Here is a 23,114-nt window from a genome sequence, read left to right on the forward strand (position 1 = left end):
GGGATACGCGCAGACCTCACTGCCGCCCTCAAAACCGACCCTTGGCTCCTAGCAAACCCCGACAAGGTGACGATGGCACAGGACCTGGCATGGGGGGAAGGCAGAATATATGTCCCAGACTCGCAACGCCAGGCGATCCTGCGCAGATCCCACGACGCCAAGCAAGCGGGACACTTCGGGTTCCTGAAGACCCTGCACCTCACACGACGCCAATTTTGGTGGCCCGCGCTGAGACGGGACGTGAAAGCCTATGTAGCGTCCTGCCCGACATGCGCTAGGGCCAAACGGGCACCAGGTAAGCCCCCGGGACTTTTACAAAAAGTGGCGGAGCCCTCCCGCCCATGGGAGGAAATCTCCATGGATTTCATAGTAGATCTCCCACCCAGCCAGAAGAGAACGGCCATTTGGGTGGTGAAAGACTACTTTTCGAAACAAGCCCACTTCATCCCCTGCGCATCAGTCCCGTCCGCCCAACAACTAGCGAAACGCTTCCTGATACACGTGTACAGGTTACACGGATGTCCTGCACGTGTGGTGACCGACAGGGGGACACAATTCACTTCTAAATTCTGGCGGGCCTTCCTAACGCTGACGGGGACCCAACAGGCCCTATCCACTGCCTGGCACCCCCAGACGGACGGAGCCACAGAGGTCCTCAATGGCATCCTAGAACAATTCATACGCTCATACACAAACTACCACCAAGACGACTGGGTCGAACTGCTCCCATTCGCGGAAGTCGCCTATAATAACACCGTCCACACGAACACGGGGAAAACCCCATTCGAAGTAGTCTCGGGGCGCGACTTCGTCCCCATACCGGAGCTACCGCAACCCCCGGGACCCCAAGTGGATGCTAGTGACTGGGGACGGAAGATTGCGGAATCGTGGCCAATAATCACGGCAGCGCTGAAGGAAGCACAGGCGGCCTACAAAGAGCAGGCCAACAAGCACCGGCGCCAGCAACCGACGTTCCAGGCAGGGGATATGGTCTACCTATCCACCAAATTCCTGAAGTCACCTCAACCCTTGAAAAAACTGGGGCCTAAGTATATCGGGCCGCTTCGAGTAACCCAGATAGTGAACCCGGTGGCAATACGCCTGGACCTGCCGCACAATCTATGGAGACTCCACCCGGTCTTTCACACCAGCCTCCTGAAACCTGCAACCACCTCTCGATGGCACCCGAACACGCCGCTGCCCTCCCCAGTGATGATCGACGGCCAACAACATTTCGAAGTAAGGGACATACTCGACTCGCGCCGTCAAAGGGGAATATTACACTATCTAGTAAGGTGGAAACACTTCCCCCACCCAGAATGGGTGGCGGCGCAACACGTCAAGGCGCCAGACCTGACCCGGGCATTCCACCGGACGTACCCCGACAAGCCAAAGGGGCGACAAGCCGAACCGGCCCCTGAACACTTTCCCCCGTGGGCCCCCCCCGCCAACCACGCCCCCAGGGGAAAGGGCCCTCCCAAGCCCGCGACTTGGGTAGACCTCCCTCCCCCCGGGACTCACCCTCCCCCCGCCCGGGCCCACGAAGGAGTGACATTGGTCACCTGTGCATGCCTGGGGGCAACGCCCAGGATGCACACATAACAAAGCCGACGCACTTGGAATAAAGATAAGGGCCCTACCTGGAGCTGATAAGCACCCGACCAGCCACGCCTCTCTCCTCGCCGAACTGAGCCAAACAAGCAGGGTGTGGCCGGAGCATGCGCACACCCAGGGTGTGGTCGGGGCATGCGCACTGGGAACACACCCTAGATGGACACGAGGTAGAGGGCGGAACAAAGGGAGGGGCGAAAACACTCCGGCGGGAAATTAAAAAAAAAAAAAAAACCATTTTGACAGCTCTCCTGGTAAAAAACCGGAAAGCCGGGGGGGGCACTATTCGGACAGGGGGCAGTATGTCATGAGTGCCGTTGAGCTGAAGACATCAGCGCAATGGCACACATGACAATAACAAGGAAGCAGGGGAAGGGGCCCAAGATAAGCAGCCATCAGCTCACAAAGAGACTCAAATTCACTTGATTAGTCAGCAGTCCTCACCCAGAGATGACTGTGATTGGATTTGATATCAGTGGATTCAAAGACTTCTTCAATTCTTTTGCTTGGTGTCTGGCAAAGATTCTACTTAGACCTCTTATAATCTCTCATTGTTGAGTTGATATGCCCAACTATTCCTGTGGCAGACCCAGTATTCTAACTGGCCACATCCAATTCTGCCTCTCTAGTTTACATTCCAATCCTGCTTACTCTCCTAAGGTTGATGAAGGAATCTTTACAAAAATATTATTTTTTCCCTCCAATTTCAGAATGCTTAGAAATCCTGTATTGGGTTTATGGATAGAACATCTAATTCCCATATAGCCATCCTGCCCCAAATGTTACCACTCTGATCTTGATTGACAAAAGCAATGATGGGTGGCAGATGTCAATATCTGTGGGCCTATTGGGTAATGACGTATTCGGGGTATGGGATTGGGATTGGGAATCAGTCATAGAATATTTCAAAGTTTGCTCTGTGCAGGTGCAGAGACTGATATATAAAGACAATCACCAAGAGGACAAAGTTACAGTTAAGCAATCTATGTTTCTTTATAATCCCACATATTATAAAATCTGTAGTTTTCAAGAATTGAAATGAACAGGGAATATTTCAAATGTCATGTTCTGTGGCCATCATTTCTGTATTGAAGTGGTATGGAATTATACTTTTTTTGTCTTTCAATTTAATTTGGGAGAGGAAAGAAACAATTTATACTCTACATATTATATACTCTTATCAGCACGTTAGTAAATATGTTTTTGAAACGTTGAAGAATTATTCAAATGATTGTCTTGTTAGTCTCAATGATTGTTTAGTTAGTCTAGATCAGCCTTTCTCAACCCTTTGACTGACCCTGGAGGAACCCTTGAAATATTTTTCAGGCCTCGGGGAACCCCTGTACATTCAGACTCAAATACAGGCCAGAAGTCACAAAATTATTATATTCATTTCATGCGTAGGCCTGAATATATGCATTAACAGTGTTCTTAAACTAAAAATAAAGAATGAAACTCACCTCTTTAATGTGAAGTTGCCAGAATTTGAAATAATTTTTTAAATAAATTGTGATCTCCCAGGAAACCCTTAGTGACCTCTTGCGGAACCCTAGGGTTCTATGGAATCCTGGTTGAGAAACTCTGGTCTAGATAAAAACAGACTGGAATTGGTGAAATTTTGCCCATTTCTAATTTTACTTTTTTAAAATGTATTTCCAGTACAAAACTTAATCTTAAATGGGCTAACATTTATTACTAACTAAACATTACAGTAATATAATAAAAATGTATAAAGTGTTTGTGGGAGATTTACTTTTGTAGGACAGTGAGAAGTTGTATAATTTAGCTTATGGTATACTAGTAAATGATAAATAATTGTAATATTTTTTTCCTCATTGGCAGGGTTTAATGTGTCCCTTAATCTCCTTTTTCTTCAATAGATTTTGGTCCATGTTGACATTTTTGGCTCACATTTTGATATACCTTATAATGGGAATTGTGGTAGCTCAAAAATCATTTCCAAGCATAGAAACTCGTGATATTTTTTACATTGTAACAGTCTACCTTTCACTGAATCTTGTAAGGTAAATATGTGGTTTTTAACTTTTTTTGGAAACAATGCCTGTCAGCTTATAAAACTCATCTAGTCCCTCTTTTGGGGAAGATGGGCAGTAATTAAACTTGAATAATAAATAAATAAATCTAATTAATATTCTTAGTTTTCTGTCATCGGTATATTTAGCTGGAAGTAAATCACAGTTAAAGTTGAATTTATATTTAACTAGATGTACGTATGATTGCACTATTAAAATTCTTAGTGGTACAGTAATTGTCAAAAATCTTTGATCCATTCACTGCAGTTTATTTTTGCATGAGAGCCCTCGGTGTAAGTTACTCTGTTTGGCTGAATCTCTGGTAGCAATGTCATTGGATGTGATGGAATTTGTCCCTGGGGGTGGGGGGGTTGATGTGGTGGAATTTGAACCTACCTCTGGTTCTCAGGAAGGAGGGAGCGCATTCCAAGGAGATAAGAGGACTTACAGTTTGGAAAGCCTTGTCAGAGACACAGAAAGAGTTAGAGTAGCCCCGCCCTAGAGTCTTCTGGGTTATGATAGCTTTAGTCTGGCAAGATTCTGTCTGTATGATGAGAGCAAATAAAGAACTAGAGTTTGGAATACACTGACTCGTTGTTGATCTTCGGCTGGCCCTGTCATTGAACTTGTATACATATACATATATGGCCCTGACATTGAACCTGTATACATATAGTTAATTCTCACAATTTCCTAATGAGTTGGATTGTAATCAAGCTATAGAAAAACAGTTTCCCATTAAAGTTTCTGCTATTGAATACAGGAGTCATATCCCTTCTTCCCTGATGGTTGAAATGAATTATGCCAGTGTTTTAGGTGCTGCATATATCCTATTCATTCGTGGGGGGAAAATCAATAGCTGAGTAATACATATATTAAGACATGTCAGAATGTAAAAAAATGTGTGGAAGCTTTGGAGTTCTCCAGAGAGCATAATTTAAAAAATATTAAACAGGATAGAGAAGAAGAGGTAAGCAAGGTTTTTTTTAAAAAAGGCCTGCAATTCAGAGTCATTCTCTGGACATTGTAAGATGTGTTAGAGCTAAGTAAATTACAGTATAACTCAAAACCAATCATAGTGATCTTAATGAACACGAGAGCACTTAAGATTTCGTAACACCTGCTATGTTTTGGGAAAAATGATATATAGATAGTATTTGAATAATACATTGGAGAGCCAGTGTAGTGTAATGGTTGTTTGACTTGGGGTAGAGAGACTCAAGTTCTTCCCATTTAGATACACAATCAAGTCTCTCTTTCTCAGATTAATCAGTTTCACAGGATTATGGTTGCTATAAAATAAGGGAAGACTCCCATGTATGTTGCCTTGGGCTCCTAGAGAAAAAATGGTGTTTATGTGAAATAAACAATACTGTGACATATTTTTGTTTAATATCAAAAGATACTAAACAAAAATATTAAATAAATATTAAATAATAAATATTTATAAATAAATAAATAAATAAATATTTTAAAAAATGAAGAGAACCAGTTTGGTCTAGTGGTTAAGGCTCCAGGCTAGAAACCAGGAGACTGTGAGTTCCAGTCCCACCTCAGGGCATGAAAGCTGGCTGAGTGATTTTGGGTCAGTCACTCTCTCTCAGCCCACAATGTCAGGCTCAGGCAACAAGCTGGTCAGTCAATTCTCGTCACAACCAATGGATCAACGTTTGGTTGATCTGAAAAAGTGGACCCTAGGATGCTAGGAAGAAAAAAAATTTTTTTTGTTTAGTATCAGAATTTTATTTTTAGTATCAGATGTTATTTTCATCACAGGAGACTGGAATGCTAAGGTGGGCAGTCAAATGACACCTCGAATTACAGGTAAGTATGGCCTGGGAGAACAAAACGAAGCAGGACACAGGCTGATAGAATTTTGCCAAGACAATTCACTCTGCATAACAAACACTCTCTTCCAACAACCTAAGAGACGGCTTTATACATGGACTTCACCAGATGGACAACACCGAAATCAGATTGATTACATCCTTTGCAGCCAAAGGTGGCGGACATCTGTACAGTCGGTAAAAACAAGGCCTGGAGCTGACTGTAGTTCAGATCACGAACTTCTTCTTGCACAATTTAGGATCAGACTAAAGAGATTAGGGAAGACCCACAGATCAGCTAGATATGAGCTCACTAATATTCCTAAGGAATATGCAGTGGAGGTGAAGAATAGATTTAAGGGACTGGACTTAGTAGATAGGGTCCCGGAAGAACTCTGGACAGAAGTTGGCAGCATTGTTCAGGAGGCGGCAACAAAATACATCCCAAAGAAAGAGAAAACCAAGAAGGCAAAATGGCTGTCTGCTGAGACACTAGAAGTAGCCCAAGAAAGAAGGAAAGCAAAAGGCAACAGTGATAGGGGGAGATATGCCCAATTAAATGCAAAATTCCAGAGGTTAGCCAGAAGAGATAAGGAATTATTTTTAAACAAGCAATGCGCGGAAGTGGAAGAAGACAATAGAATAGGAAGGACAAGAGACCTCTTCCAGAAAATTAGAAACATTGGAGGTAAATTCCAGGCAAAAATGGGTATGATCAAAAACAAAGATGGCAAGGACCTAACAGAAGAAGAAGAGATCAAGAAAAGGTGGCAAGAATATACAGAAAACCTGTATAGGAAGGATAACAATATCGGGGATAGCTTTGACAGTGTGGTCGGTGAGCTAGAGCCAGACATCCTGAAGAGTGAGGTTGAGTGGGCCTTAAGAAGCATTGCTAATAACAAGGCAACAGGAGATGACGGCATCCCAGCTGAACTGTTCAAAATCTTGCGAGATGATGCTGTCAAGGTAATGCATGCTATATGCCAGCAAATTTGGAAAACACAAGAATGGCCATCAGACTGGAAAAAATCAACTTATATCCCCATACCAAAAAAGGGAAACACTAAAGAATGTTCAAACTATCGAACAGTGGCACTCATTTCACATGCCAGTAAGGTAATGCTCAAGATCCTGCAAGGTAGACTTCAGCAGTTCATGGAGCGAGAATTGCCAGACGTACAAGCTGGGTTTAGAAAAGGCAGAGGAACTAGAGACCAAATTGCCAATATCCGCTGGATAATGGAAAAAGCCAGGGAGTTTCAGAAAAACATCTATTTCTGTTTTATTGACTATTCTAAAGCCTTTGACTGTGTGGACCATAACAAATTGTGGCAAGTTCTTAGTGGTATGGGGATACCAAGTCATCTTGTATGCCTCCTGAAGAATCTGTATAACGACCAAGTAGCAACAGTAAGAACAGACCACGGAACAACAGACTGGTTTAAGATTGGGAAAGGAGTACGGCAGGGCTGTATACTCTCACCCTACCTATTCAACTTGTATGCAGAACACATCATGCGACAAGCTGGCCTTGAGGAATCCAAGGCTGGAGTTAAAATCTCTGGAAGAAGCATTAACAATCTCAGATATGCAGATGATACCACTTTGATGGCTGAAAGTGAAGAGGAACTGAGGAGCCTTATGATGAAGGTGAAAGAAGAAAGTGCAAAAGCTGGCTTGCAGCTAAAACTCAAAAAAACCAAGATTATGGCAACCAGCTTGATTGATAACTGGCAAATAGAGGGAGAAAATGTAGAAGCAGTGAAAGACTTTGTATTCCTAGGTGCAAAGATTACTGCAGATGCTGACTGCAGTCAGGAAATCAGAAGACGCTTAATCCTTGGAAGAAGAGCAATGACAAATCTCGATAAAATAGTTAAGAGCAGAGACATCACACTGACAACAAAGGCCCGCATAGTTAAAGCAATGGTGTTCCCTGTAGTAACATATGGCTGCGAGAGCTGGACCATAAGGAAGGCTGAGCGAAGGAAGATAGATGCTTTGGAACTGTGGTGTTGGAGGAAAATTCTGAGAGTGCCTTGGACTGCAAGAAGATCCAACCAGTCCATCCTCCAGGAAATAAAGCCAGACTGCTCACTTGAGGGAATGATATTAAAGGCAAAACTGAAATACTTTGGCCACATAATGAGAAGACAGGACACCCTGGAGAAGATGCTGATGCTAGGGAGAGTGGAAGGCAAAAGGAAGAGGGGCCGACCAAGGGCAAGATGGATGGATGATATTCTAGAGGTGACGGACTCATCCCTGGGGGAGCTGGGGGTGTTGACGACCGACAGGAAGCTCTGGCGTGGGCTGGTCCATGAAGTCACGAAGAGTCGGAAGCGACTAAACGAATAAACAACAACATCAGAATTTTATGTTGATTGATAAATGAAGTTCTTTACCTTGTAGATGATATAAGATTAATTATTTGTTCAATAAATGTATTTTTAATTTTTGATTATTATATAAAACTTGGTTAATATTTTAAATATGTTTTTGCTAATTTTTACATTTTATATACTTAGGAGTTTAGTTATTTTGGCACTGAGCCCTTTTCTGAGTCGACTTGGCTATGGATTTAATTGGCGTTGGGGAGCTATTGTTGTTTGGAGTGGAATGAGAGGCACTTTTACTTTGTACATGGCTCTTCAAATTAGCCAGAAAGATACTGGGACTGCACTTGACGCTAACATTAAGACCCAGGTAAAAATAAATTAGTATCTTGAAAAGCAACATTTCTGATCAGTTTGTACAAGAAACTAAATGTATGGAAACCTTTTGAGCAAAATGTCCTCTGAATCTGCTTTTTGAAGCTATGAAGTGAAGGCACATCCAGCATACTGCATAGAGTAATGAAAATATGTTTTTTTGACTTGTAGAAGATATGACGTCTAATTTATATTAAAAAATACAAAATTAGCATTAATGCTAATTTCAGTCTTTAGAATGGCTTAATATTGCTACAGTGTCCCACTTGAATGTTGTGCATGATCTCATTTTCCAGAACTCAACAGTTGGATTTTGAGTTCATTCCATGCTATAACTATTTTGTCTAAAGGGATGGTAACATGATCAAAGGAATATCTATGATAGATTACTTATTTACACTTTTATGCTGCTCAGCCTACTAATTCTAGTGGCTTAATACCATATAATACAAAAAAAAATCAATTTGAAATTGTATTTTGCAGCTTGCTGTTTGGTTTGGATGAAAGAATGGATGTTGCTGAGAAATAGAAGGCTTTTGGAGTTAGAAGGACATGTTCTGAGATTTGGGTGGCATGGATATTTGTTGTACAATAAAGTCAAGGCTAATGTGGATTTTAAAAATAATTATGTTAGATGTGCCATATTGAGAATATGGAATAGATACAAACTCAGGTTGTGCCTGAAAACACCTTTGTGGCTCTCAGCACAAGAAGCATTTTACAGATGACAAATCACAGGCAAACACAAATGGCTAACTTATTGTGAGATACTAGAATTTGGTCAAGTGGAATGTAAAATAAAATCAAGAGAAGAACTGGCATAGAGAGATATAGTTGTCAATGGTTCTCTTATTTACAGTTATTAGAAAAATTTAAATTAGACAAAAGAATTTATGGTTTTGAACAATGTAAGACTGAGTTTGAAATAGAATTGTGTATAAATGATGAACATATAATTGCTAAAATGTGTAAACATTTATTGAAATTCAAAACAGACGAACAAGTGAAAGAATGTATGATAAAGTGGGCTAAAATTGTTATAAAATACAGATGGAACAATGGGAAAATATGATCAGTTGTCTTATAAGTGCCAGCTAATTCATCCTAAACATAATGAAAATTATTCCTGGAAGACCATGGAAAAGCAGTATTTAACTTTCTTGATTATTAACATTCAGATATAACTAGTAAGTGAAACTAATGAGTTTCTGCTTCAAGATCATTGCCTCAAGTTAGTAATCAGTCTCTCCTTGGTCTAGAACTGATGGATTGTTTGTTTTGCAGGTCACAGTACTCTTAGTAAACATCTCCAAACCAATAATTTGAAGGTATCTTTCTCTTGGTCTTTTTCAGTGTCCAACTTTTACAGTTACATTTTATCACTAGAAAGACTATTGTTTTAGCTATTCTAATCTTTGTTGTGATAGAAATATTCCTGATCTTTTCATGATCTTGCCTAATTGTGTCATTGCCTTTCTCCCTAGGATTTTAGTGCTTAAACCTCCTGTTTTTATTCCAATTATCTTCTAAACCTGTCGTTTTAATAATACATTCAGGTAAAATAGATCTGGAGACAATATGCATCCTTGTCTCACTCCCTTTCTATTTCTCCAAATTCAGTTCTTATAGTAAATTTGTGTTGATTGTAAAAGTTCTGTAACACCGATCAGCCATAATACATGTCATATTCTGTCACGATTTACACAATTAAAAGCCTTGCTGCAATCAATGAAACATCCTTCTTGAATTTTCTTATTTTCTCTATTAGGTATCTTATGATGAGGCCATACAACTCTACCTTTTCAGAATTTCCTGTTCATTTGGCATTTCCCCATGCATGACTCAGTGTACATGATCAAAGATACGGCTCTAAACTTTCTTGGTTGATTGTTCTTCACCTCAGTAATAGCATTGTGAGGCACATTCCCTTTGCCTCTTCATATATTTGAAAAGATTGAGTTTACTTCTTTACTTTTTGTATTGTTATTTTGTTGATTTTGATTCCTGAACTTTTCAGTCAAGTGCTGAAAGTTGTGAAGGCACCATTTTTAACATGCTCCAACTGTGGGAGCAAACTTATCCTTTAGGGTACACATACTTTATGTTTGCTGTATCTCTGCCAATTATCAATGATCAGAACTTATTCTTTGGGGTCCCAACAGAACTCTCATTTGTGAATGCTACAAGTAGATAAATGTAGGTATATTTAATATTTACATATCTGATGTAACTTTCAAAATATTGATTTTTTTTCTTGGAAATAGATCAACCAGTTCAGTTATTCTGCGGTTGCATTTGGATTTCTTGTTATCCACCTACTATCTATTTTAAAGTTTCTTCCATTTTTAGCTTAGTTCTAGTGATATGGCCTCAAACAGCTGTATTTAATTATAGATTTAAAAAAATGTTTATTATCAGTTTCTCAGCAGGGGAGATACCTGGTTGGCCTTGTCTGATCTCAGAAGCTAAGCAGCTGGGAGCCTGATTAGTACTTAAACAGGAGACTTTCCAGGCAACAAGGGTAGACTGGGATGATAAAAGAAAACTTGGAAGCTGGCAGAGGCAATCTACTTCAATACTTTGCAATGAAAACTACATGAATGTGTCCATGTGATCACCAGGAGTTGAGCATGGATCAAAATAGAAATTTTATTTTATTTTATTTTATTAAACAAATTTGTAAGGCTGCCCAACTCACACACGGTAACTCCAGGCGGCTTACAGAATTAAAAAACATAAAAACACAATACGCAACCCACGATGGCACCAAACACATCCATATCGGCCACTTGATTGGCTCCAAAACTATCTGGGGTCCCCAGGCCCGCTGACAAAATTACCTTTATTATAACAGTACTTTCCAAAGTTGTGGCATTTCTACTGCAATTATTTATTTAAGCAGATTTAGTAATAATTATTCTTACTTAAAATGCTTACAATTGTGCCTAATCCCCACTGACTGACATTCATAAATATGCTTAGTATAATGCTTAGAGAAAAAAGATCTTGTATACTATATCTACTCTTTTGTCAACAAAGAGGCATATCAATAAAGCAAATGAATCATGTTCTTGCTTTCTTTTCCACCTTATTTATATTAGTCCTAAATATAACCAAAATGATCTGATATTTACAAATTTATTCTTGTAGCAATCAATTGCAGTCCTTTTTTTCCACTCAACTTCCTTGTATACCCTGATATTTGTCCAAGAAATTAAGGGAATTCTATTATATTGAATATGGTTAAAATGGAGAATGTCCCATTTTAGTTCCACTGCTAAACTTGGATATGAGTCTCTGTAACCAAAGAAATAAGTTACTAAAAGTTCATCTTGTCACCTCTTGTAACATAATCTTAATTGCTCTTTGTTAAAATATTGATGTGAACAATTAGTGGCAGAGAAGGGATGGGTAGAGAAAGCAACTTAACTATTTTTCTTTTTTAGCTCCTTATGGGGAGAAAATTCTGTTTTCAGTTCAGAATCCAGAACTATACTTCTGTGGTAGGTTGTTTAATTTTGTTTTTTTAACATATTAGGTGATATTGTACTATATGTCTCTTATTATTCTTTCTGCTTTACTCTGGTCCGTTAAAATATGGTAGCATAAATATACAAACATTTTTATCAGGTTGCTAATCATAACTTCAAATCTTTTGTATTTCAGATATTAATGCATTCTGGAACAGCATCACTATTAACCTTGATTATTAATTCAACCACTGTGAAGAAGTTGGTTGTAATATTAGGTGACACATTAAAAATACCATTTAAAAAAAACTGTTTTTCTATTCAGTCTCTAACAGACAGGTTATGCTATGTACATTTTCCTGGAAATAATTTCTACTGAATGCAGTTGGACATGTCTGAGTTAGTATGTCTGGGATTATGCAATTAGTGTATTGAATATTTGCATATTATATATCAAATGCAAATTTGAGGAAAATGTTGTAGTTTGATTGACTTGTGTATCTGGCCAATTTAATTAAGCAAGAGAATTATATATAAAATGCATCTATATTTCCAGTAATTTGAATTGGAGTTCCTCACTTAATGAAGTTTTAAAGGCGTAAACGTTGTCTGGATAGGAATTTAACTTTTAACAATTTGCAAGCGGTTTCTCCAGAAACTGGCTTAGCATGAAGGGGCAATAATCCAAGCTCACCTTGCCATCTTCTTGTTCCTTCTTGTGCAAAGCTGGTTTCTGGCTTCTCCAGGAACTGGCTTTGCGTGAAGCCAGCAAAAGCACACCCCTTCACTCAAATGCGCCCCTTTGCACCAAGGCACGATAATAAATTGCAGAAACCAGCTTTGCTATTATAATAATTAGCAAATCGTATTATTGTATTATTATAATATAATAAATAGCAGATAATAATAACAACAACTATTATTATTGCCCCCTTGCAAAAAGCCGGTTCTGCAGGAACCAGCTTCACGCAAGAGGGAGCCAGAAGATGGCAAGGTGAGCTGGGGCAGTGGAGGGCAGGGCAGCAGGGGTCTCAGAGGTGTGAGGGTGACTGCCGCGGGGACTGGGCTGGGGTGGCTACAGCTTCCCAGGGCGTGGCAAGCAGCCCCAGAGCCGCGCAGTTCTGGGGCTGCTTGCAGCCCCACAAGGCAGGGTGCAGGGTGGCCAAAAGGGCAGAGATGTGGGGGGGAGATAGGTGGGTGGGGAGAGTTGCAGTGCCTTTTGTTCAGTTTCTTTGGTAACTCAAACTGCACCACACATGTCTGGATTGTATTTTTTTTTAAATGAATATGTAAAGAATTGTTTTTCTTCTGGGGGGCGGTGGATGGTGAATTGAGTTAAGTTAGGCAGTTTCCTAATTTCTGACACGCCGAGCCCAAAAGGTTCACCATCACTGCCTTAGAGATTTCCCATCTGAGTATTAGCCAGATCTGATTATGTTTAGTTTCTGTGCTGATGACTGCTGAGTTCTTAGCTATTCCAATGACCAATATCAAAGAAAGTGTAAACTGGTAAGGCCACCATGGGATGTAGAATTGGTCTCAAATCTTTATAAATTTGAGGTTTGACTCACCAGAGAAGACATACCTTCAGATTTCTTTTGTTCTATGTGTTTTTGAAGAACTGATCTTTTTCTAAACTATTAAAACTATTTTGTAATTGCCATTATTACTGTTAATATTATTATTTCTCAGTTGCTCACTTTTGCAAAAAGGTTTTTTCATGCAATTTGAATTTATTGAAATTTTAAAGTGCTAGACTTTTGGAAAATTTGATCCTTATCATGTTATAGAGGTGTCTCAGGCCTTCAAGTGCACCAAGTTTTGTGGACAAGTGATAGTTTCATTTTTAAAACAAATAAAATTTTCAGAAAATGAGTTAAAATGCTGTTAAAATCTTAGATGCACCTCTCAAAATGATAGTTTATAGGCAACTATGATAGATCTTTACAGATTTCATACATATTTCATAATAGCCAATTATTTTTCTCTCACTATAGGGCTTTGTAATATTACTCTTCCAAAGCGTATGGCAATGTTTAATGCTGTTCAACGTATTAGACAAATGGAGGCCAACACTTTTTCAATGTTAAAGCTTGATAGGTTTTTGGCTGATGCAAACTGGGCAATGGCAGAAGAAGCAATCAGAATGGATTATCCTTATAGAGTAAGTAATACAAATAAATAATTTAAATTAAATTTATATTTAAATTTATATTTATATTTACAACTTTGCTATGATGAAATGAAAGATATTAGCTTTCATAGTACAATTGAGTTGGTCATTATTCAGCATGCAGGAGGTTTTGAAGTTGCTGTGTAGAAATGTGGGAAGGATATAGGCTGCTTGGGAATTGAGTGGGAAAGGATGGAATGCTTCTAAGTGGAGGAAAAGAAGTATGGAGGAACTGGATGGAGAATGTGATAGTAATACAGAATATAAAAACGCAAAAAGAGTATTTACAATTAAGACAACCAAAGAGTTGACCATAGGTTTGACCATAGGTTTTAATGGAGTTTGCATCTTTTGGCTGTTGATTCATTTTGTCTGCCTGGTAAAATCAACTAGCAGAAGCATAGGTTGCTTGAAAAATACTGTCCATGCACAGTGAGGGCATCACTGGTTTGGGAACTGGGATCAAATAGGGAAAAGAATAGGGTTACGTAGACTATGAAAATGATTTTGGATCTCATGTGAACACTGCATCTCACTGGTATGTGTTAGAATAGCCAGTCTTTTTTCCCCAGAGTGCTGTCTCATTAACAAAAAGAGGTGACTGCTTTGCAAGTTGCATTAGGTTTAATGAGTTGACTCCTTCAATTAGGTACACCTTTTTTCAGGCTCCTCTGAAGGCCTGAAAAAGGATGTTTGTTTATTTATTTATTTATTATTCCAATTTCTATCACCACCCATCTCCCCCTGAAAAGTGGGGAGATGTGTTGTTTTAATGAATTGTAGAGTGCCAGTTTTTGTGATAGAGGAATCCCACCTCTTGCATGTGAGTCCTGGCACACTCCTTTAAGTATAGACCTGAAGTGGAAAACAGTATGGAGGGATGCACATTTTTCTAGAGTGAACTGAATATTATTTGACTAAGGGAATGAACCATTTTTTCCTGAAAAGGATGCTTATATATTTACCTATGTTTACATTCTGTTATATTTACTCATTATTATTCTTGTTGCTGTGTCAGCACAGTGGAGCTTTAATCTTAAACACACAGCCACATAAGCCCCACTGGTAGTGGGTCAAAGGTGGTCAGTTATATGGGAGCAAAAGCAGAGGGCTAGTTCAGTGATCTGAAACAGCTGAGATACACAAGTGGAAAGGCCACAGAAGAGGTATGGTTAGGGTTAGGGTATCACAAGTGTTGGAGAACGCACCGAATTGGAAATTTTTAAGAATTTGCTTTGTGTCCCACCTAGACTGCTTCTGAGTACCATTATTAGTACAAATACCACCAATCGAGAAATGTACTGTAGATCTAGATTAGTGATTTGTCTTTTTATTTGAGAATAACAATCACCAGCTACACAAGGGGTCCTCTATGCATTGCATTTGCACTGATCTGGAATCAGTGTTATGTATGTATTCCCACGGTATTAACATTCAGGAGCAGTTTTATAAAATTGATGGGAATTCTCACCTTAACCCCATAAAGGTCCTGAGCTACTCTAGTCAGGAACAATGATGTTTAGAATTGGCAAAAACAAAAACATCAGCAGAATCAGTAATCTGTCCTGAGTGTGCAACACAAGATCCAAATAATGCACATCGGTTTTCACTTTGATAGGAGGCCAAGAGAGGGATATGGAATTCCTAAAATGTTCAGGACTCTCCCTCTTTTCTTGGCTAGTTGGCATTCATTAGCAGTATCAATTTATTAAATAGCAAGCTGCTAGGACAATTGGACATCTACCTGAGAGAATGGCCAGAAAAGGGAAAAGATTCAAGAAATTTAGTCTGTGGAACCAACCAATGTATATGGAGCAGGAAAAAAAAGGTGGGTAAGGTTCAAAAGTTTGCAAGTTAAGACACTTAGAATATGGTTTTTGAAGAAAAAGAGAAACTGTTTAAAGAGTAATTACAACCATTTAAATAGAACTGAGCAATAATCACAGAAGTTTAAAGCACAGTATAAATTCTGAGAGTGCCTTGGACTGCAAGAAGATCAAACCAGTCCATACTCCAGGAAATAAAGCCAGACTGCTCACTTGAGGGAATGATATTAAAGGCAAAACTGAAATACTTTGGCCACATAATGAGAAGACGGGACACCCTGGAGAAGATGCTGATGCTAGGGAGAGTGGAAGGCAAAAGGAAGAGGTGCTGACCAAGGGCAAGATGGATGAATGATATTCTAGAGGTGATGGACTTGACCTTGGGGGAGCTGGGGGTGTTGACGACCGACAGGAAGCTCTGGCGTGGGCTGGTCCATGAAGTCATGAAGAGTCGGAAGCGACTGAATAAACAACAACAGCAGTTAATGGTCAAGAAAAAAAGAAAAAGGAAAAAAAAGGGGGGTTGCTTGAATGTTGTTTCATTTTTTCTGTCGTTTTTTATTTTTTATTAAATAATCATCTCAAATTTCACCTTTTGAATATTCCCTTTAATCCTCACCTCTGTGAAGTTTATGCAACATTAATATTAATATGAAAAATAAATAACAGAATAGACAAATTAGGGATTATACTGCTAGGTATGCATTTATATCTACAGGTAGTCTTCACTTAACCACCACAATTGAGACCAGAATTTTGGTCACTAAGCGATGTGGTGGTTAAGCAAAACGACCTGATTTTACAACCATTTTTGCAGAGGTTGTTAAGCGATTCACGTGGTCCCCATTGATTTTGCTTGCCGGAAGCCGGCTGGGAAGGTTGAAAATGGTGACCATGTGACAGTGGGACGCTGCAGTCGTCATAAATGCGAACTGGTTGCCAAGCCCCCAAATTGTGATGCGATAGTCATGTGAGAACCAGTCACAAGTCGTTTTTTCAGCACTAAACAAATGGTTGTTAAGCGAGGACTACCTTTATGTATTCTATTCTATTCTATTCCTTTTCCTTTTTTCTTTGTTTTGTTTTTTCTGTTGCTTTTCACTCAATAAAAATAAAAAATTATATATAGCAATGTTACATTGGATTATGTTCCAAAAATGTGGAATTTGACTGTTTCTGTAAGAAACTTGGCTATATGGAGCATGGAGAATTGCTAAGAGAATTATTTTGAGAAACTAGAAAAGTATTATTCCTGATATTAAGGTTTGAATTCTGGATATGTGTTATTCATCCATTTTTGAAAAGACAATCTTTTCAGCTAATGAAAAAATGACACAATATGTTTTCCTTTGGCATAGATGTCATGATATTTTGCAACAACGGATTTTTTTAAAATTTGAAATCTTATTTTATTAAATGCTATTTAACATTCAATGTGATATGTGATATGCTTAGATTGTTTATTCTTTTTTCTTTTTTTCTGTTACGTTTGTTATTCATTAATTGTGTTTTTTCTTTTTTACTTTTGTTTACAGTTTTTTGTAGTGAGTTGGGGGGGTGTATTTTTTTGTACTTTTTAAACTTGTAATAAGTTAAATATATATTTTAAAAAATCTGTAGATTTTGCTTATCTGAACCTCCATGGCAGATTGCCTGTTATCTGTAACCATCCTTATTTATTTAATTACTTTATTAATATAATTAATGTATGTTGCTTATTCCCAAAAGATTTTGGGAAAATATTGTTCCTCTCCTGGTTGACTGAATAATTTAATGATTAGTTTTTAGTTACAGTACTGTTCTTTTCTTCCTTCTGCAGTTAAATTCAGAAGAAGTTAATCAATTGATCAGAACACTTAGATGTCCAGAATGCAGTGCAGATATTACATTTGAGAGAGATCCTCAACAAATTGCTGATATAATGGAGGAAGCCAGGTTACGTCTCTTAACTGCACAGATAGTTCGTATTTTTATTTGTATTAATGTTTTTTTCAAAATATAATATTTAACGTATGTAATCTAAGAGCAAAAGTATTTAGCAAGACTAGGGTAAGAGCTTCTTGGTGGTATCAACCACTTCATTTTGGTAATTATGTAAATTATATATCCACCCAGAGTCATGTATTCTGCCCAGAGTCATATATTTGAGATGGGTGGCTATATAAATTGAAGTAAATAAATATACTCAGTGTGGTAGTAAAAGGTACTACCCCCCCATACACTTGTGAGCTGCATTCACTATTAAACCTATGAGATGCCCCCCCCACATGTAAAGTGCTTAAAGTGCGCTTGTAAAAAAAACATTTACAGGAAGTTGAACTGACCCTGAGTGGTGACAGGGAGGAGAATCAATCAGGGACCAGTGGCCCAGTAAACCTACTTACTTACTTACTTATTCAATTTATATAGCTACCCATCTCAGACCAGTGACTCTGGGCAGCTAACAATAAAAAAAGCAGTCAAATAATTAAAACAATATAAAAAGTTAAATATACATACAGCCAAGAGATATTAAAACCCATCAGTGTCAGCACAACCATGAAACAAGGCCCTTCGCACACTTAAATATAAATTGTTTATATTCACTGGCTATATCTCAAAGATAGTATAGCTGACATGCTGACCTAGTAGGAAGGGAGAAATAATAATAAGGTCACCCAAATGGGTTTATCAAAAACATGTCAAGCTGTAATTTACACTGTCACTGTTTTTTTCTTTGTCTTGCCTTTGCAATGTAGTAGGCCAAGGGTATATAAGCTCTGGTTCTGCTTTTGTTCAGGGCTACCCAACAAGCTGCCGATGGTTTGCTGGGAGCTCAGTGTACACTATATTGTTTGCATGCCTAATAAAATTATGTTGTATCTTCAAAGTGATTTGGTTGCTTTAGGTGAGCCAGGTTTGGGCCACAACATCACCTTCCTTGGGTAGTTTATAAAGGTCACACAATGTTATAAACTAAATAATCCACATATAAATGTGAAATAGTTGAAATAATCAAATGCTGCTGGGGGGAGAGGTTATAAAAATAAAGTTGTAATTTTTTTCCCATTCAAATTTATGGATCCCCTGAAATCTATCCACAGAGTCCCAAGGGGTTAAGAACTCCTGTCCTAAGTGGTATATTGCTTTGGGAAACTTCATTGGCTGGCCTTGGAGCAACAAGCCATTACCATTTGCCTTTGAGGATTCCTGGTGTCCTTCTTGGGTTGTGGGACCATGAACCAATATTTTTTGTTCCTTTGTTAGCCCTTTGAGGTAGTCCACACAAGAACTATGAATACTAATTCTGTCTTTATTGTAAGGTTACATTATCAGAATCTTGTAAGACTGAAAGTATTTCTCCCCTCCTCTCCTTTTACTCTCCAGAAAACTAGGGAGAGTCCCTTCTGAAACACTTTCCACAGCTCCCCCTCTCCTTTTGTGGACTGAGATAACTTTTACATGATGGTTGTCCAGTCTGAGGATCTTCCTCCTGTCTCCTAAGGTCATTCCCACATACCATTACATCCTTCCAGAATACAACCAGCTTAATCCAGAATTTTGACCACATTCTGATAATAAAATGTAGAAAAATTACACATGAAGACAAGGTGTATCTGTACTATAAAAAAAGTAATACTACTGTGAGCAACATAAAATCTAATATACCATAAGATTTTTCAAAAGGAATCACTACATTGATATATTACAATTTTATGAGGAATAATTTGGATATTTTTATAATCTAGAGTAACACAGAAATTATCTTGCCACATTAGTTCATGACTTTATTTTATTATTTTATTTATTTATTATTTTCTATCCCACCTTTATTATCTTATAAATAATTCAAGGTGGCGAACATACCTCATTCTCCTTCCTCCTCCTATTTTCCCCACAATAGCAACCCTGTGAGGTGAGTTGGGCTGAGAGAGAGTGACTGGCCCACGGTCACACAGCCGGCTTTCATTCCTGAAGCAGGACTAGAACACACAGTCTCCTGGTTTCTAGCCCAGCACCTTAACCACTAGACCAAACTGGCTCTACGATATCTGTTAACATTCCTCTTTCGTTTTCTTAATTTTCTTTTCTATCATGTGAGGTGGAGCATAGGTCTATTTGGATTTAAGATTACTTAACAGCATCATGACTGACAGATGCTCCTATTCCAGGACCAATCTATTCTATTCTTATGTATGCATGAAATAAAGCACTGTACTTCTCACAAAGGCTAAAATATAAACAGAATGTGCTATGATATTTTTGTGGCCAATCTGTCTATAGCATTATAGAAGGTTTTCTACTTACCCATAATTTTATTGGAATTTTTCTAATTGTGGGAAGCTCACCTCATTCTCAGTATACATCTGAAAGGAGCATGCCTCCAACCTCAAGCCCACCGTTTTGATAGCTATCTTGCTTTTCTTGTGAGGAAGCCAATAGCAGCTGGTGTGTATTGTTCCTTCTATATGATTGAAGGAAACATTGATAATTTGTGTTCATATTTGTGTTACTGGGGATTTATCAGACAGGCCTGCCTTAATCCTTTGTTTCTTGAAGTAATTATGTTTAATAACAAAACAGTATTTAAGCCTTTCAGGATTTATGACTCAGCTCTGGTATGGTCTTGTTGGGGTTCTTGTTGACATACTGGCCGTCTTTGTCAAAATTGTTTGGCAAGACACCGTCAGAACCAATCTGAGCATGTTGTGGGAGCCTATTGAGTTCATTCTGGAACTCTGTGTCCTTTATTCTTTGGATGACTATTTGTTTGGCTTGATCATAGCCTAATGATGTTAAGAATAGAGGAGAGGGTCCATATGAAGCCAGCTTATATTCTACCGCCTGCTTCCAGGATGAAGAGAAATTATCTGCTAGGACTAAAGGAATTAAACCAACTGGGAAAAATTGGATTTTTAGCCAATAATTTATCATCAGCTTCCAGGCCCTCACTTGAATTGACGGCATTCCTGTCTCGAGCCTTAACTGGGCATTTGATGTACCGTTGAGTGCGGCCAAAATTGATCACAGGAATTTTGTTTGGACTGTTTCCTGCGGCACCTTCTTCATATAAATTCCTATTTCTGCCCCATAAAGAATTTGAGCCAATGTTTTGGCCTCAAAAAGTTTTAGAGCTGCAGGTACTAATTGTCCTCCACCAGTGTAAAAAAAAAGTTTAATGGCATTCATTGACCTGAGGGCTGATTGCACTACATAGTTCTGATGTGCATTCCAAGTACCTTTCGAGTGGAAGACCACCCCAAGGTATTTAAATACATTGACCTGTTCTAATTTATGCCCTTCGACTTTCCAGGAATGCTGCCTAGCTCTCTTGGCAAAAACTAGAATTTTTCATTTGTCAAAGTTAAGAACCAAATGGTTTTGTCTGCAGTACCTTAGTGTTGCTGCAATTGCTCTTTTCAATCCAGTGGGGGTTTGCAAAATTAAAGCAGCAGCAGCAGCATATAGGAGAATCTGAATTTTGCGCTGTGCTAGGTTGGGTCCATGAATATCCATGTTATGTAAGAGGTCCACAAATGAGTTAATATAGAGATGAAAAGGGTGGGGGCAAGAATACATCCTTGTCGCACTCCTTTCTGCACATTTACTATGCTGGAGAGGGTCCCGAGAGGGTTACACCTCGCTCTTAAGGTGGAATTGGAATATAATTTCTGCATGAGGTGGAGAAGGCGCCTATCAATAGTTGTATTTTTTAATTTTTCCCAAAGGGCATTTCTGGAAATTGAATCAAAGGCTTGTTTAAAATCAAGGAAGGCTACAAAGAGGGATGATTTCTTTTTGTACGTGTACTTTTGTACAAGATGGTGGAGTACCAGTATGTGATCTACTGTTGATCTCCCTTCTCTGAAACCTGCCTGTTCATCTTGAATTATGCCCTCTGTCTCAATCCAGTCTTGTAATTTGAGATTTAAATGTTTGGCATATAACTTACTAACAACACTCAAAAGGCTAATGGGCCTGTAGTTACATGGCTCATTCTTGTTACCCTTTTTATAAATTGGGACAATTATTGCCAGCCCCCAGTCTCTTGGGATGTGACCAGTCTGGTCTATAAATGTGAACAGAGATGCTAGCAGGGGTGCCCACCAACTAGAGTTCTTTTTAATCGTTTCAGGCATAACACAATCGGCACCTGGAGCCTTGTTGATCTTAAGAGATACAATCAATCGGGATGCCTCTTGGACCGAAACTGGTGGCCAATTCTGGACTTGCTCCAGATCAATCTGACTCTCATTCTCAGTGCTGGCTGGGTCTACATATAACTCTAAAATATTCCTCCCAAGCTTGAGTTGGTACCTGATTAGATGGAGGGGTCAGCAATCTTCCCAGCTCTCTAGTAATATACCAGAAAAGGAATGAGTCTCTCATGCTGACTGATTGGATAAGTTTCTGCCAGGACTCCTGCAGTGCTGATTTTTTCTTTTCTTTTAAGAGAGATTTATACTGAGTTTTTAAGTTCTTTAAGAGATATATTTGGTCCTCTGAGGGGAGGTTTTTATTATTTCTATAAGCCCTGTTGTATGCCCATTTCATCTGAGCGCGCTCCTGATCAAACTAATTTTTATTTTTTATACCCTGATTTCTAAGGCGTTGTTGTGTTCCTTTATAAAAAAGTGATTTAAGGTTAGCCATTAACATTTCATACCCTTCTAAATATGGTCTTTGGGAATTATTATTTAACAGGTCTACACAAATTTCTATAGTTACTGGAGCTACCATCCAATTGGCAACTGCCATTGCATTCTTATCATTCCATTTAATTCGCACCTCAGTGTTATTATTTTCAAGCATTGGGGGAAAGATTGTTTCTGCTCTAACATATTTCCAGGGAAGTGACATAGTTAATGTTAAGGGATGGTGATCACTTTCTAGTCATGGATCTACCTCCAGCCGCTGTAGGGCTTTTAGAAGATCACATGACACAATCCAGTAATCGACCATGGAGCTCCTTCCTGCCCCCCAATAAGTATATTCTGCCGGGTGGTCCCCTTCTACAGAGCCATTAAGAATATACAGTTCTAGTTGAGCAGTCATCTGTCTAGCACATAGGCCAGCCCAGTTAGATTTTGAATCCTTAGATTCTATTGTGTACAAAGGTTCCTCTAAGATATTCTCCTCATAAAAAATCTTGAATTGGCGAAATAATGCATAATCATTTGGTCCCATCCTTGCATTCAGGTCCCCACCAATTATTATTGATGCTGCAGGATATTTATCTAAACAGATAAGGATAAAACTTTCTATACTCTCCCAGGTGGTATTAATCTGAGCATATGTTTTAAAAGGGGGAATATAAATATTGAAAAGCAAAATTTCAGCTTGGTTAAATGAAAGCAAAGAGGCCACTACCCATGGCTTCAGTGGGGGCAATGATACACATTTAAATTGTATAGCTGTTCCGACTAAAGTCACAATACCACCCTTAGGTTCCCTCCTGCCTTGCTTGGGGTAGTCAGAATT

The 23,114-nt window shown here is 38.9% G+C and overlaps 1 protein-coding gene across 1 annotated transcript in view; it reads left to right on the forward strand.

The window, feature by feature from the left end:
• The window catches only part of LOC134487457 (sodium/hydrogen exchanger 10-like), a 145,998-nt gene that overhangs the window by 46,151 nt on the left and 76,733 nt on the right, over positions 1-23,114 (forward strand). Inside the window, exons 8-12 of the mRNA XM_063289270.1 lie at positions 3,492-3,635; positions 8,002-8,179; positions 11,851-11,932; positions 13,652-13,818; positions 17,473-17,613. Coding sequence (XP_063145340.1) covers positions 3,492-3,635; positions 8,002-8,179; positions 11,851-11,932; positions 13,652-13,818; positions 17,473-17,613 — 712 coding nt within the window. The remainder of the gene's footprint in view (positions 1-3,491; positions 3,636-8,001; positions 8,180-11,850; positions 11,933-13,651; positions 13,819-17,472; positions 17,614-23,114) is intronic.

Source organism: Candoia aspera, chromosome 1 (genome assembly GCF_035149785.1).
Source record: "Candoia aspera isolate rCanAsp1 chromosome 1, rCanAsp1.hap2, whole genome shotgun sequence".
In the NCBI taxonomy this organism is placed as follows: Eukaryota; Metazoa; Chordata; class Lepidosauria; order Squamata; family Boidae; genus Candoia; species Candoia aspera.